General features: G+C 41.5%; 2 protein-coding genes across 2 annotated transcripts; one reads left to right on the top strand and one right to left on the bottom strand.

Moving 5' to 3' along the window:
- The first annotated feature begins 2,353 nt into the window (after nt 1–2,353).
- On the top strand, nt 2,354–5,344 carry mlana (melan-A). The gene is made up of 5 exons (XM_063890173.1): nt 2,354–2,580; nt 3,689–3,781; nt 3,960–4,056; nt 4,278–4,385; nt 5,046–5,344. Exons 2-5 carry the CDS (start codon nt 3,693–3,695, stop codon nt 5,112–5,114), a joined length of 363 nt encoding a protein of 120 aa, XP_063746243.1. The 5' UTR covers nt 2,354–2,580; nt 3,689–3,692; the 3' UTR covers nt 5,115–5,344.
- Nucleotides 5,345–5,391: 47 nt separating this feature from the next.
- LOC134868840 (uncharacterized protein KIAA2026) lies at nt 5,392–15,684 on the bottom strand. Its single transcript, XM_063890172.1, has 10 exons — nt 15,194–15,684; nt 13,918–14,650; nt 13,210–13,410; nt 11,512–13,127; nt 11,341–11,402; nt 11,098–11,187; nt 10,830–10,945; nt 10,429–10,634; nt 8,469–10,271; nt 5,392–7,949 (listed from the first exon to the last, which is right to left on the bottom strand). The coding sequence occupies exons 2-10, from the start codon at nt 14,637–14,639 to the stop codon at nt 6,100–6,102; spliced, it is 6,666 nt and encodes a 2,221-aa protein (XP_063746242.1). The 5' UTR covers nt 14,640–14,650; nt 15,194–15,684; the 3' UTR covers nt 5,392–6,099.
- Nucleotides 15,685–17,067: the final 1,383 nt, after the last annotated feature.

The following is a 17,067-nucleotide window of genomic DNA, read 5'->3' as shown; positions in this document are numbered from 1 at the left end:
AAAACAATCGAGGAACAGAGAAAAGGGGGATCCACATTGTCTACCCCCTACCTCTCTCTCTCTTCCTCTCTTTCTCTATCTCTCTCTCTCTCTCAAAATGCCGACCGGAAGAACCGGTAAAGGGAATAACTCCCTCAACCGGTGAGGAGCCAGGCTAATTAACATTGGTGACCATTGACAACTAACAGCAAGGACCTCCTGGATACCTTTAACGTTATTACGGTGGTACATTTTTTTAGAGACAGTATGATACATGTCAAATAATGAAATGAAGTGCCTTCCAGTCAGCAGCTATAACGCCATAATTGATGTATTAAACTCTGCACAACTGAGTTAAAAGTACAACAGTTGTGTACAATAATGAACTATGTAATAACAATTCAAATCTGATATTATTATTGCATATATGTAGCTACTTTTCAACATATTTTATAGACCACTCCTGCATGGTAATAGAACTATTTTTTAAGCATTATTATGTACACTGTGTTATTGTCATATACCCATATACATATTTCTCATTTATATTTACCTATTGATTACTGCATGCCTATATATATATATATATATATATATATGTCTATTCTACAATGGGAATAACTGTAACTTAACCCAATTTCCCCTAAACTAAACGTGTCATTATGTGTGTTTTTTTTCTGGTCAGATGCCATTCACTTTTTGTCTTTCTAAAGAGAAGTGAGGTATGTAGGCTTATCATCACAACAAACATCAGCTGACTGCTGCCCACAAAACAACTGACCCAGCATTACCCAAAGCTGCTAAAGTTAGGGTTTTTTGCATTTCTCCAAACTGTTCAGGGCTGTAGAGGTATAGCAAAAAGTGAGTCAATAAGAAATATTTATAAATGTATCTAATAGGCCAACATGTAGGCTTTCTTGATAAGCACTGAAGTAGTAATTTTACAGCTTGAGACAATACTGACTCAATTTCATAAACAGGTTTTGGTCTCCCTCTTGTGGAGATAATTTGAAGTGCTTTTGCATAGTCAACCAAGTTTTTCAACCTTCCAGTTTGTGTCTTATCCAGTTAACCCTTTTGAGGGTCACACTTTCCATTTTGATGATCAGATAAAAGAATGTGTGCAGTTATTTTGTGATGATGTAAACAAATAAACAAACAAAATAAACACTTTTTATGTAATTGAGATTGATCCACTGTACGAAAAAAAACACTTCTACACTGAATTGTAATCTGGATGAAGTCTTATATCAAGGATCAATTGGGTGATCCATTGAAAAATTAAACTTTATTTTTTTTATTCATGAGCATAATGGACCATATCATATGACTCTTATCTGAGACTATTAAGGATGCCTTCAGGGCTTTTTCTGTGCTATAGCATGTGATTTAGCTATTGACTCATAAAATGCATGTCATCTGGATGTTCTTTCCTCCTCTGAAATTGGTTGGCCGAGTTCATATCTTTGCACCAATCACAGTTTAAAAACACTGGTATTTACAGTATATCAACTTGTATTTTAACAGGAAAGAGACAACACTGAGCCTCCATCTTTCTTAAAAGGTTACATTGAATACTTCTAGATTTAAATACCACAAACTGCTCCATTTAGGAACATCCTTATAGTTTATTGAATGGTGACCCTACAGCAATACATACTTCCTGACTTTAAAATTAATATGTTCAAACTGCATTACATCCATGAAAACATCAAACCACATTTAAAGAGCAACAGCAATGTTTTTGAGAAGTTTTGGTCTTCTTTCTAAGTGTAGTGACACCGTCTTGTCACAACTTGTTGTCCTCATGGTACACCTATTATTAGTAATGTCCTCAGTTGCAATACACCAGTTGATTAAAGGCTTGGTAAGGTTTATAAATTATATCTTTACAAAGATGAGATGACACATTTGAAATGGTATAGGGACATTTAACTGGAGCTATTAAGTGTTGTGTGTCACCTTTGTTTTGAAAGTCTAACATCTCACAATCCATAATATTGGACCTTTTGGAAAGAAAATATTTGAAATATTCATTGAGTTTCTACTTTGCTACCGACTCATGATAAGAAGCTTATCAACTAATATTTATTATGTAACCTTTTTGATACAACCATACTATTTCCAAGGAACCTTTAGCATGCTATCCCCAACAATTTGTTTTATCTATTATTTACACATAATCTATACAGTTACTGTAACTCATAGATTAGGGTATGTGGGAATAACAATACCACACATACGCGCGCGTGCACACACACACACACACACACACACACACACACACACACACACACACACACACACACACACACACACACATTCATATGAAAAGCCAGCAGCTGACGACTGTAGTTCCACGAGTGGATAATAATGTTGCGTTCAGGACCGCGGGATTTCACGGTAATTACTCTGCTTCAATGGGTTTATCCATGAGCCTCTAACCCGTGACGGTCATGAGAGTGTTCTGCCCCTCTCTGTTCTCCGGCAAACCGAGGCAAGATATTTGAGGAGGGAAGAAACACAGAGCTAGGGACCAAATCATTTTGAGAAGACATCCAACCAGAGGAGCTGCTCCCTGCAATCAAATTATCCAATTTGGTAAGATGATGTTTTTATTTGTTTCTCTAGCAGAGCAGTATTGTGTAAATCGTTGCTTTTAATGAATATTATAACCCAAATACTTATTACCTGAATTAGTAGGACATAAACATTGGATGTTGCCTTACACTTTCTGAAATACATTCTGAATTAAGTAGAACACTTACTGTTACTAAAATAAGTGATGCTGTCACCCAACAGAATAGTGACATAACGTGCTATTAAGAGATCCATATTGGATGATCGATAGATTTTCGATTGGTTTACCATATGTAAGCCTTTATTTACAGCCTGGATGTTATCTTCTATGCAACCTATGTTGAGTTGTAAAATACATTTAATTTCGATATGCATTTTCCTTGATCGTTTAAACATAATCACGTCTTTTTCATATTTTTTTAGTCATCTTGTTATCAGAATTACAGTGCTCACAGGCATCAAGCAGTATTTAAGAGAACGTTTAAAAAAAAAAAACTAAACAGGCCACATTCAAAAAGATATGTTTTCATAAACTCAACTTTTTTTTCCTTCAATTCAAATGCATAAAATTCCTACCCTAAAAACTTTAGTTAAAAGCCACTAAACATCACCACTGACACATGGCACGTTTAAGGCTTGTCAGGGAAAAGATTAACAACATATATCCCTTGAAAGAGTTTTAGGAGTAGGGTGAGGAAAGCAGCACATATTAGCAACTAGTAAGAATGGTCGAGGTTAACAAAGAGATCTTTCAAAGTTTTGGGGGGGAAATAGTAAATATGACAGGCAACATTTTCACAATATTTCCTATTCCTGCATCTTGATCAGATATAACTAAGAAAATAGTAATATGGTAAAGAGCAACAAATAAACAATGCACAGCTTCAGCATAAATAAGTGTGTGTAGACTATATTTATAACTATGCAACCTAGTTTTAAAATGTTGTGTTGGACAAATGCATTTTTATTCTTCATTACAGCAGACTTGTTTGATACACCATGACAGTCTAGCTTTAGTTATTATAAAGACACTTTATAAAACATGTGTTTACACAATGAAGGTCTTATTAAACTGTACAAAGTATTATTGTATACTTTAGTTTATATGGAATTTTCTGTTGATTTTCAGTTAGATGCCACGTAATTGTTCAGACGGGATGCCTCGTGGAGACTTCAACATTTATTTTTCCAGCAGCAGGCGAGGATTTGTCAGAGCTGAAGAGTAAGTGTAACTTTTTTAAATCAGGATATAATGCCTGTGTACCACAGAGCTTTTTGCATTATGATCTTACCTATATGGATCTATTATTGTGGTGAATATTATAAAACTGATGTTTTAATATAATAGATACAACCATTAACTGAAATTGTCTCTGTTTGAATTTTGCTGTGAACAACAGGGCAGTGGGTATAGTTCTGCTAGTGGTCATCCTTGCAGCTCTCCTCATCATGGGCTGCTGGTACTTTAAGAAGAGGAGTGGCTACAAAATAATCAGGGTGAGACTATTTTGTGAAGTACCAGTCTTTTCATGTTATACTTCAAGCAAGGATTTACCTGTGGTATATGAAAAGGCCGTCTTAATCTGACCTCATATATGTATGTTCTGTATTTGCATAATTTTTCCACTCTGCTTTACCTTATTTCTCCCCAATATATCAGGCCTTCCTCACTTCTTCAGCTGTTCTCACAACTCCTCACATCTTTCTCTTGCCTGCAGAGCCCTAGATCGGGGTCTCCACGTCAGACAGAAGTCCATTTCTCAGAGTCGGGAACTTCAGCAGATAACAAGATGGCTCTCACTGATTTCGGCAGCTTCAGATCATCGGTGAGGCACAGGAAGTTACCCCATCACTGAGTTTCCTGTATCACTGTACCTAATCAAGTATTTGCTAAGCCACGAGAAAACTGGCAACACAGTCAACACTGGATACATAGGATTACATTTGCCTATTTAAATTATAGCTATAATTTGTTCAAACATCATAAATCAACAGTTCCTAAACTTAAACTCTGTATACAGTTCTCTACACAGGCTACTTGTTTAGTACAAAAGTGTAAAACACGTGAAGCTGACGTAATGAATGCCTTTAGGGGGGATTAATGTGTCACCAGACCAAGGGTAGGTCTTAAAAAAGTTTAATTCCTGAGGGAGGTATGTGTATCCATGTGTGGGAAAAGTGAGGGGGTGGGGGCAGATCAGCACCCTCACATGTGAGACCAAGTTGGAAAAGCACAATGTCCATCAATGCTGCAGAAATCACCAGTTCTAAGAGTAATCGAAGTAAAGTATCTAATGTGATACAAAGAGCAAGATTGTTTAAACCAACAGAGTGCTGAATTCCATGTGTAGATAAAGCCTTACATTCAAAAGTAACATGGTTTGAAAACTTAATAGAGATTCAATGAAAATATATAACCTTGTCTGTGTTTGGAAACTTTGTTTACAGCCAATTCATCCAGATGTATTTGTTCCACTCCATTTCAGCTTCCTAATGCTCCTCCAGACTACGAAAAGATTTCTGAAGGGCCACTACCTCCTCCCTATTCCCCCTAAAAGGACTCCTAGAAAGATGTCTGAAGAAGAAAGGAAAATACTGGAGAACAAACTCTCAACTTCATCTGTAGTCTGATAGAATGTAATCTGTTGTCACTTTAGTGCCTTATACCTTTATGTACCATTATGTGGAACTATTCTATCCCTCACTTTGTACAATTATTCCCATGAACAAACACAATGTACTGTATATACTGAAGGTTGATTCAATAAACAATATCAAAAAATGATTCCACAAGTCTGTCTATAATGAAGCAGCTCAAACATACTTGCTGGGGACAGTTGCATTGTTTATTCCCATGCAGAAACGTCCACATTTGTTCAATGAAAATGTACCTAGTAAATCTTTTTATTAAAAATCTATATGGTAAAAATAAATAACTGAATTCAAAACATTTTATATGGGGTGAAACATGTAATACAAATGTATCTATTAGATATTTATATTTCTAAAAAGAAAATTGCAGTTGGAAAGAGGACGACATGACATGGACTTGAACAATCTGTATTGTTAAACAGACATAAAGTAAAGCAACTTGTACCGGTGAATAGAATATTTACTATTAATTATTGAAGCAGTATGTTATGGCATTGAAAAGTATTACAAAAACTGTTGACTTCATTGCATCTACCTTCCCTTTGTACTGCTCTTTCATAACAGGCGTCATTACTGGCCATCACGTTAAGAAAAAAGGAAAGTCTCTAACATTCATCTTAGGGCAACCTCCCCATTTTTCACTTGTGAAAACCATCAATGTACACATGTTCAGTATGTCTGATTGAGCATACCGTTTACCTATAGGATGCTCTAACCGGAGGGTATAACCTACTACATTCTAAATGTAAGTCGAACTACAGCTGGATAGCAGTTCTTTTTCAACTCACCCCAAGATTTCTACAAGCATTGGTATGAGTCCTGGAAAAACTAAGCAGCTGAAAGGTCATCTGAGTCGTCACATTGCTGTCAAAGTCTGAGATTCTTGTTTCACTTTCCGTCTGTGTGTGAAAGTTGTAAAGAGGAATCATGTGTGTGTAGTGCTCCAGTGGAACTGTTGGGGGAAACCAGTAGTGCATCCAGCGGTTTGGGGCAGGCAGTCAGCTCAACTGGATTGACCCGGCACTGAACTGTGTTCAAAACGGCACCATCAGGACTAATGAGTAGCTTGGATGCTACACTGGTATGCAGAGAGTGCTTTTCAAGTGCTTGATTGGTCAAAATGAGAGGTGGTCGGATGGTGTTTGTCTTCAGTAATGTGATTGGTTGGGCTGGAGTGCTGATTACAGTGCTGCTGGAGGAAGGAACAGTGACCACAGGTGCTGTTTCACAGGTGTTGACAGTGCTTCCGTTGGGTGGAACTGTAGCAACAGGCAGAGTCTGCATCCTAGATACTGCACTTACAATTGGAGGGACAGCCACTGTGGGCAGTACCTGTGTCCGTGTGCCAGCAAGAACTGGTTGCATGACTGCAGGCGCCATGTTTTTGACTGCTATGTGGCCTAGTCCCATGTGCAGTAAAGCCTGTGATGGAGCTGTGGAGGAAGCTGCAATTCCAACTGCTGTCTGCTGGGGCTGTGTGCCTGGGCTTGTTGCTGAAACCATCTGCTGGGCAGGAAGAAAAGAACGCAAAGCTGGGGCGCCTGCTGCCACAGGGCTTGATAAAACAGGCAATGATGATAGAGGTGCGGACAATGTGGACAAGGGGGGTGCTACTGCAGGTGAAATGGTAGATGAACATTCAGCTGGCATGGGAGTGCCAGCAGCTAACCTGAAGGTAGTGAGTGCTGAGCCGAGAGCAAGAGAACTGGTTACCACTGGGGAAACTAGAGCTGGTACACTTGGTGTGGATGAGACAAGAGAGGGTGTGCCTCCAGGTGGAGAAGCAAAAGCACAGGCATGTGCAGTTGCCAGCCTCGGCAGAGCAGACACGACATTTGTTTTACTGGGTAACCACGTGGAGCTCAGACATGGCGGGACATTTGAAGTATTTGCTAGCAACGATGGGCCAGCAGCAGGTGTGCAAGCTACAAAAGGGGAACTCACGGCTGGCACACCAGGCAGCTTGGCAGGGCATTGGGGTAAATTTGGTGCTCGAGGGGCTACAGTGACATGACTTGCCACTTGGGCAGGACCTGATGCTCCAGGGCTGGCAGCAATGGCAGTAGGCACTTTTTGTGGTGCAGGGCTAGAGATGATGAGGACATGGCTGCCTGGGCCCAAACCCTGAGGAGGGACTACAAACCTTGCATTATTGAGGAGGATCTGTGTACCAGCAGCAAGGGGTTTAGAGGTGTTGATGACTATCCGCTGCTGGATTGTGCCAGGAGTAGAGGAGGTGAACGGGGTATTGGTGGTAGATGCCGAGGGGATGGTTGTTTGGGGAGATGAGAAGGTAGTGATTTCTTTACCAATGCCACTTTGGATATTTGAATGTTGGCGAACAAGCATGGATGTGGAGGTTTGAGCCAGGTTAGTCTGCACAGCAGTAGTTACCTGAGCAGGTGAGTTGCTGAACAGGCGACCTGCTGGTATACCAACTTCCTTCTTGGTGATGTTTCCTGCAGGCAGCGTGGCAGCAGTAGATGTGGAAGAGAATGGTTGGGAGATCATGCTGAAGGAGGAAATACACTTAAGCTGAGAGCTGGGGGTCTGAGACGCCTGAGAGGCAAGCTGAGCAGAACAGCTTGTAATGGTATTTGAACTTGTAACTGGGACCAGTCCAGTGGTGGTGGCTGTCAGACGGGTTGTGTCTGGTGTGCTCTTAGTAGGAGAGCGCGACAGGGCACCTATGGTCTGTCCAATGGTTGTCGTCTTCCCTGACAGCTGGATTTGAACACCTGGAGACACATACGAGATATCCGTTTGATTAGTTCAGCACTGACAATGTGGCTGAATTTATGGCATACTACTAAACACTGTAACATAAAAAAAAAAACTAATGTAACATCCAAAAAAATAAATCTAAAATTAAAATTAAAAAAAGACATTGAATTCAATATTTATAAATAGAAGTGTCCCATTGTTGCAACGTTTTCTAGGGCTGAAGCTACCAATTGTTGAGTATATCTTCCAATTATTTTAAATGAATAAATAATTGTAAAAAATAAATGTCAAAAAATAAAAATAAAACACAGAATGACAGATCCAGATATGGTATCAGGTGTATGTATGTATATATTGTTGTTACCATTTATGCTTGAAAACTTACTGAACCATTTAAATGAAAATCAAAATAGTTCCCAATCTTTTTGTCTATTTACTAATCATTTCAGATTTTGAATTTACCGACGGAATCCAAAACTAAAAATACAGCAGACATGAGAATACCATTAAAACATCAACTCAGACAAACCCACCTGAGGGCAGAGCAATGTTCTTGATCTTGGACAAAGCTTCCGAGTTGAGCGCAGGTTGGCCTGTGCTTGACCCCATCTGTAGAGTCTGACCTGATGATGAAGTGCTCAGCAGCTGTCCACTCGCCCCTGTTGCTATCGTCTGCTTTGGGAAGCTTCCCATAGAGGTTGGCGATGATGTCGCTGTGGGTTGGCTGATGAACATGACTCTTGAACCAGGAAGTGATTTGGTGAAAGAGGGAGTACCTTTTGATAGGGCTGAATTAGAGGAAGAAGAGGGCGTAACTAGGATGAATTTAGTCACTTGGGATCTCTCCTCTGTACTGGCCCTCTTCACACCAGTCTTGCTGATGAAATCAGCTTGTGTGAGAACTTGGGGAACACCAGAATTACCCAATGATGAGACAGCAACAGGGTTTTTTCCAAATGAAGCTGGAAAATGAGAACCAGGAGCAGAAGTCTTTGCTGAATTTCTCAATCCAGCTGATGTGATGGGGCCTTGATTTCCTGTAACCGTAGTGCTTGACGTAATGCTTCCTGGACCTGTAACAGGAATGCCACCAGTGAAGGCAGGAACCTGCTTCTGATTTTGGGCCACTGGTATATTGGTCACTGCTGGGACGGTGCAAGGGGAAGTCTGAGAGGGCGCCGCATGAGCCTGTGATGTCTTGGACACGAGGAAGGCTTTAAACTGGGGTGAGATGGTGATGACTGGACTGTTGGTCAACGATCCAAGCGCATTCTGGTCCGAGGAGGTCTGGACCCTGACGATGCCTGTGTTCCCTCCTCTAGTTGTAACCAGGATGGACTGCGAGTCACGGATACACACAGTCTTCAGCTCCTGTTTAGGGTCCGTGGATTTATCAGGCTCAGTAGAAACTGGAGTTGTGATTGGTGATGGGTTTGGCGTGACACTTTGAGGTTTGCTAGCTTGGGGACTGCAAACCTGTATCCCCTTGAGCCCTGCTGTGTTCAGATGAGGGAGAGCAGAAGGAGAAGGTGTCCTGGCATCTTTTAAGGGAGCCACTTGCTGAATAGGGATTTTGTTTTCGGGAATAGTGAACCCAGGCACATTGGTAGAGAGACAGAAGGGGCTGGCCACTTTAGAAACGGGGACCTGGATGCCCTTAGAAGACACATTTTCAGTTTTATGAAGGAGAAGCTTGGAAGGCAGAATCACCAATTGCTGCATGATCTTCTCCCCGGTGTTCTGGTCCAGAACAGGATGAACAGAGATCTTGACTGGGCTCTCCTTCCTCACAAGGTGACCCAGCCTCTCGGGTACGTTGTACACTACTTGGACAGGACTATTTTGTACAATCTGTGTTGGTTTCCCCTGTTGTGATTTCGGAAGAGCTGCCCTTACTGTAGCAAATCCTGGCTGTCCTAGTCCGTGAATCTGCATTTGTCGCGAACTGGATGGAGAACATTGTGCTTTTGAAAGTTGTGTGGTAAAATCAGCAGGCCGTTTCATTAAGGTCACTTTGTTTCCCACACTCTTAGCCAGTAGGGTGGGGATGGGCGTGTAGCCCTTAGGTAGTCCAGTGGTGGGATGGAGGATGGGAGTTCTGGGTAATGATGGAGCCTGGGTTGAGTTTGAATCCCTGGATTGATTTGATGATATCAGTTCAAATCGACACTGGTGCCCAGATTCAGGGGTTGAATGATTGATACTGCTGCCAGCCTGACTTCTTGTCAGTGGACTGATGTGTGTCTCTGTGCTGGCCAGGGAGGGTTTTAGGTGGTTGGGGGGTAAGTAGGTCACCATATCTCCAGCAGACTCAGCCACAAACTCCCTGTTACTGGCTGAGAACATAATAAAGATGTCTGTTAGGGATGCATTGATTAATTAGCTCTATACGGGTATAATAAGATCAGAAATGTGTATCTGCAGCCTTAAGGAAAACACATTTTACAATTACAGCCAAAATCCAAATATAAGATGTGTATTTAAATACTTCACCTCCACTCCAAAGACCTCTTGGAACAATATGTTCCAGGTCTTCATCTTCATATTTTCTGTAATTATCCAAGGCTGAAACCAAACTGCTCTCTTCCTCATCCTCATCATCCTCATCTGAAGATGATGATGAAATGCACTCCTCACGCACAAAGTTGTTGTATTCTGGATGCTTCTTGAAATCGTCACATTCCTTTTTCAAACGAAGCCTGAAGAAAAAATTAATAGAGCATAGAGCTTTATCTCCAGTCCAGCAATCATTTGTTTTTAAACACAAATGTGGTCATTGCTCATTTTAAGAAATACTGTGTAAGTTTGTATCATCTTTCTAACACTATGTGAAACATGAAATGAGTATGTGGCGCTGGTGTTACTCTCATATGTCAATTTATAAACAGTTGTACCTGTTCCTTTGGAAGGCTTTTACAAGTTTGGGTTCCCAGAGTGAAAGCTCATTCAGTAGTCTGATTAGAGTGCTGTGGAGGTCTTTTACAGCTTCTCTCCTGTAGTACCACCGACCCTGTCAGTCCAAACATGCAGATAAAACCTTATTAAAGTCACCATGATTAAATATGAGCAAAGGTTTGACCGCATTGTATTTTCCACCAAATACAAAGAAGCTTCTCGAGCATGGAAGTATATCGTCTTTGCAGAACTACGAATGCTACCTACCAATCTCTTTTTGGAGCTCTCCAGATCATCAAGCTCATCTTCTGTCTTACTGATCAGCTCTCGCAGATCCTCCAGACTGCTGCATACCAGCTACAGAAGAGAAATAACAGTATGATTGAATAAGAAAATCGAAACAAAAAAGGATGAGTATGTAAAGACTGGATATAACATTTGATTGTTAATGCAAACTCATCAAACACAGCATTCAAATACACTCCAACACGCACAATTCAGTGCAACTACCTTAAATGATGGCTCAACTGAAGGTTCATCTTTAACTCTCTTTGAAGATTCCAGCTTTTTCCCTGTCAAAAAGATAACAGATGCAAGCACTGAATCAACAAGTTATTGTTCTAAAACTAAATATTAAATTAATTTAAGGAAGTATGACATAAACTCTGAGTTTTTTCCCACCTGTTTTATGTTTTTTCTTCCTGTCTTTTCTATTGATCGTTGTGGCAACTTTCCGCACCGCAGACTTGGTAGTCTCAGCTGGGGACAGCCTTGTCCTGTCTGCAGGCTGCAGCTGCTCGTGCTCTCCCTTCACCCTTGGCAGCTGTTCTCTCCCTCGCATTTTCTTTCGCTTTTTTTTCTTAGTCCAGATTTTTTCATTCACCCTCTCGTCACTTGAATTTGGAGTACTCTCAGAAGACAACTGTGTTGCTATCCCTGATGTGCCACAGCTGCAGTCATGCTCCTTAGATTTAACATTACTAGTTTTGCTTTTACAACAATCCAGACAGGGAGACCTTTGCTGTCCCTGACTGGGACTTTCTCCTCCCCCTTTGATTGATTTGGTAGGGGAGGCCAGACTCACCAAGCGAGCAGGTGACCTGCCTGTGTAGCTGTGCTCCCCTACACTGAGACAGGGCTCCTGTGTCTCTGCTTTAATGGTGCGCATTGAGCCCAATGAGAGGCCCTGCTCCTGCTTTAATGTCCGTTGCTTGGCTTGATGCTCTAGCTCTACAGTTGCCTTATTCAAATGTATTCCTGCATCACTTCCACCAATAGGACTTGTGTGTGAAATTGTTAAGGAATTAGTGTGTTTTTTAAAGTCCAATTTATCTTCCCAGGAGTCTTCCTCAGAGGACAGTGATTCCGACCTCTCCTCCTCCTTCTTCTTCAATGACCACGATATAAACTTTTTATCTTCATGTCCATCCCCATTTTCCCAGAGTGTCTCTGCTCTCACCTTTCCAAAGTCATCAGACTCTCCTGTGTCCATTGAGCCTTCATAGCACCCCACACCACCTGTAACCCCCTCTTCTTTCATTCCATCTGACTCTTCACCCTCCGTCCCGAGCTCAATTTCAACACTTTTGACCCACACAGACGGGAAAGGGAACACTGGGGTTGTGCTGGGGCTCTGGCAGTATATCCTCAGGTCTGCCCCACAGAAATGTGGGAAATGTATATAGGCATTGTCCTTGCTGTCATATCCCAAAATAGACTCCCTACATTCATGGATTGGCTGGGCCAGGAGAGCATCCTGCACATTTTTCTGTGTCTCATACACATGATCACACAGACCCTTCAGAAGCCATACTCGCTGGTAGAAGGGCAGTAAGTGAAAGGGTTTCTCCTCCAAAGGGCTCACCTCTCCAAGGGTACTGAAAAACGTGTGACAGAGTCCCAGCTGCTCAGCACGACCTGGCTGGTTATGGGAAGCGCCAACAGCTCGATACCAGCCCATGACCCGCTGCCTGAGTTCTGACTCCCAGCGACAGTAAGGCAGTACAGGCCGACGATGCAGAGTGGCCCTTCGCTGGTATGGGGACAGCAGGGAAGACATGATTTTGGACAGAAGGATGCTGCATCGGGGCATCAGCAAACAACGCTCAACATCAAAAAATACAATCTCTGGGAGATTAAGTGCAGTCTGAGCTAGACAGAGGAAGTGCCCTATAGCAGGGATTTCCCAAAGTGTGTCCACAGTGTGGGGGGAAGCCTGAGACAGCAAAGTCAGCTCCCACTCTTCCACCTCTTTGGCTGACATTTCCTCCGCCTCTTTTTTCTCAAGCTCACGTTGCCTGAAAAGTAAGAAAAATAAATGTATATTTTAAGTGGGTTTACAACAGTATGTTTATTTTTCTCTGTCAAATACTCACTCACCTCTTCTCCTCCTTGGCCTTCTGTTGTTCTTCTATCCGTAGGGCCTGGACCATAACAGACTCATGCCCACCGACAGTGATGGTAGCCAGGCTACGAGGTGCCAGCCTCCTCCTCGTGGAGGTACCCCCTGAACTTCGTTCCTCCTCTGCACCGAAACGTCCTTTAGAAGTCACTGCCAAGGTCGTCTTCTCTCGCAGCATTCTGGTATGACAGAATAAGAAAAAAATGGTTTCAATATGATTAAAGTTGCTTGATTGTAGCCGTCAGTATTGTTTGAAATAAACAGACTGTATATCTACACCACTGTCACCTAACAGCCATGACATTTAACAACGGTTGTTGAAAATGCATATGTTTGTTTACCTTTTTAACACATGTAATTGAGAACTATTATTCTGAGACCATAGTGTGCCACTAAACAGGCACATATGTTATCAATAAAATAACAGATATAGTTTAGACACTTTTATCTTATGCCATGTTGCAATATAGAATGGCAGAGATGTAATTCTACTATTATGTTTAGAAAACTTTATTAGATGGCGTTTTTTTAAATACGCTACCTACTAAATGTTTGTGGGCTATCCTTGACAGAGAAACATTTATTGACTTGCAACACTTACTTACAGGAACATGTGTCTATTTTGGGGGGTTTTAGCATTCACAAACTAATCAATTTACTAGAAAGTGTTATTAAATTGTGTTTACCTGGATAGCAATGTAAGCTTCTGCTCCAGCATGATTTCCAGCTTTTGAGCCTGTTTGGAGATCCAGTGGTCCACCCCATGGTAACGGTAACAGTTCTCTAACATCAGCCTAAAGTCTGCAACAAACTCTGTAATGGTCTCGTACTCTTGGTTGATAAACTTCTCCTCCATCCTTTGCAAGCACATCAATTGCCTGAGCTGCGCCTGACTCCAGCCCCGGACACCTCCAATGCCATGCTGGGCCTCCTGGTGGCCTATGGGCTGGAGGAACGGGCTAGTGATCCCTTTGTGCTTGTCCAAAAGAAAGCCATTGAATATCCGATAGGCTTGCTGCACCTCATAGTTCATATCCTCCTCAAAACTATTGCTGTTGGTGGAAATGCAGACCTCAGGCAGAGAGAGGTCACTGTTAGAAATCTCTGAAACGCCTTCATTGCTCAGAGCAAGGTGGTCAACCTCAGCAGTGACATCTTCACTCTCGCCAGGACAGTGTAATGCTACCATTGTCTCAATCTCACAGGTGCCATTACTGAGCAGATCCTCAGTTATGATCAAGTCAGTCTCTTCAGTTCTGCTGCTGCTCACCCATTTAGATTGTGAAGACATTATGTTGGAGCAAGGCTGCACGGGGGATGATTCCTGGGCCATAGCTTGGTCTTGGTTGGGGAACAACGGTTGACGACAAGCTGCTGTGATTTGGTCTGTCATATCCACCTGATCCATGATGAAGACACCTGAAGTGGGTAACAGGTGTCACATACACTGAACATTGATTCAATCAACACTCAAATACAGTTTTGACAAGAGGGCCAAATAAATCACGACAGATAAACAATGTTTACTTTGCATTTATATTGTGAGATGAAGAAGAAATGAGAGCAGGGAGATGAAGCGCTCCTACCGAAAATACCCGAAATGTGTAGGCTACACTACATATCCTGTCATAGCAGATGCTCACATTGTTAAAGACTTGATGCTATGAACACTGAAATGTTTTCATAATGTGATTGTTTAAAATATCTAGGAGTTAAACTCATTTTATCCATCTGCCTGATGTTTCCAAACTTTTATTTTTCCTCGGATCAATTGCTAGCTAGCTTGGAGTTAGCAATTAGCGAGCTAGCTAACGGTAGTTAACAGAACAATAAGTAAACAAACTTTGTCCTGCTCGCTCATAACAACACATACAATGTACTCCCTTATCATGGGCCATCACGTGTAGATAATGACCAAAACAAACAGACCACAGGCAGAGCTTGGCTGGTTAAATAACATACCTCGACGTTTCTAGTGCGGCTGCAGACACGCACCAGCTTTTAGCAACCTTAGCAGCAAAGGCAACTTGCGAACCAGGTTAGCTTGCCATTGTCTCCAATCTGGGGCCTGCAATTGCTGCGTTCGCTGTCCATAATGAAAAACGGGTAGCAATAACATGTCCAATAGATAAAAAGTTATGCACACATCTCATATCGTCAGCGTACGGAGTGATGTCAGTGACAGGAAGATGGCTAAAGCAGCATTAGCCGGTGTAACACTAGCTGATTGTCCGACAGTTCATTATCACTAGCCGTCCAGCTAACAAGCTAGGTTTAAGTTAACAGTCACTTTATGACAAGTAAAACAATCCGGTTTTACTTTGGAGACACATTTGCGTCATGTGTCAGAAATATTCTCAACCATGTTGGCTTTATGGGAAGCATGTATCCCACGAACTGCCTGTCTGGTTTGCCTGAAGACTGTCCACTCCACTTCCACCCTGGGTGCGCCCGATGCAAATGTGCGCTGCTTTACGCACGATAGCTAAATGATCCAGGGTCATTTTAAATTGTTAGTTTGGTTTTAGATTCCTTGCTGACACACACACACACACACACACACACACACACACACACACAAACACACACACACACACACACAAACACACACACACAAACAAACACACACACACATTCCCTTGACATTGTATTATTCATTTTAATGTGATGTGGCCTCTCGTTGAACTAACTGAAAGAGGAGCATCTCGACTCCGCTGTCATCCGAAATTATATTTAAAAAAGGCTCAATATCGATACGCTTCCGAACAGAAAGCAAGCAGCAGCATAATGTCAACTTATTTCAGTTTGGATAGCCTTTCAATTAGTTAAAGAACACACAGGAGGAACTCCTGCATGTAGTGTAAACTTAAGCAGCACGCATGAACTTCAACCGCTAGATGTCACCAGTCACTAATGTAACTGAGGCACTGGCGTTAAAGGGCTCACATGCCCGTTGTTTACTTGAGACTCTTAGGTAGCTCTTGACCCCAGACTGTTTATCGCCTCCAGAAAGCTCCAACACATGTTTCTTTCCTGTTTTGGACTACTGTGTGTTAATCATATGTGCACAAAGCTGAAGGTGTACAACGCTTGAGATAAGTGATCATATTTCTGGTCATATTTAGCACCCCATGTTCGTTTAATACTACTACCATTCAAGACAGGACACACAGCATATACAAAGTGAACAAAATACCTATTATCCTCTCTTATACTGACAGTTGAATATTTTTCAAAAACAGCTATTTGTAAAGGGTGTTAATATAATTCACCATTACATCTCCGTATGAAAATGTTATATTGGTTATAGTTGGGAGAGATGGCAGAGTCATGTCAATTCGTCATGTATTTATTGTTACATAGAAATCCAAGATTTTGATTAACATAAAGGGCAAGGAAATACAACATTTGATGCATAGCATGTAAGGATTTATTGTCAGCAGCAAACTTAATGAGCTGCAGTTATAGCCTACATTTATATTTATGTTCTTAGGATTAAGGTGGGTAATCCTAAAGTAAAACAATATATTTATCCAACTCTGGATTCATTTTCTGACAAAATCGGCCAATGGCATACTCTGAGAGGTCAGCAAACACGTCAGGGTCACTAGTGTCTGCTTTGTTATTTGAATAATGGTATTCAAAATAAAAATATGTGCACTGGTCAGTAGCTAATCTTGAGGCCTTTAAGGTATTGAAGACTATGTCACTGACTGTGTCAAAGTCTAGATAAGGACCTTAATTATCTCAGGCGATATACATGGATCAAAGATGAATTTGTCCCTTGCTATGCAGTAAAACTAAAGTAAAGTATGAAAAGTGCAGCAGAATGCCCC

This window comes from Eleginops maclovinus, chromosome 8, assembly GCF_036324505.1.
Source record: "Eleginops maclovinus isolate JMC-PN-2008 ecotype Puerto Natales chromosome 8, JC_Emac_rtc_rv5, whole genome shotgun sequence".
Taxonomy (NCBI): Eukaryota; Metazoa; Chordata; class Actinopteri; order Perciformes; family Eleginopidae; genus Eleginops; species Eleginops maclovinus.
The sequence above is the reverse complement of the archived record's forward strand: the minus strand, read 5'-3'. Positions and strand labels throughout refer to the sequence as shown.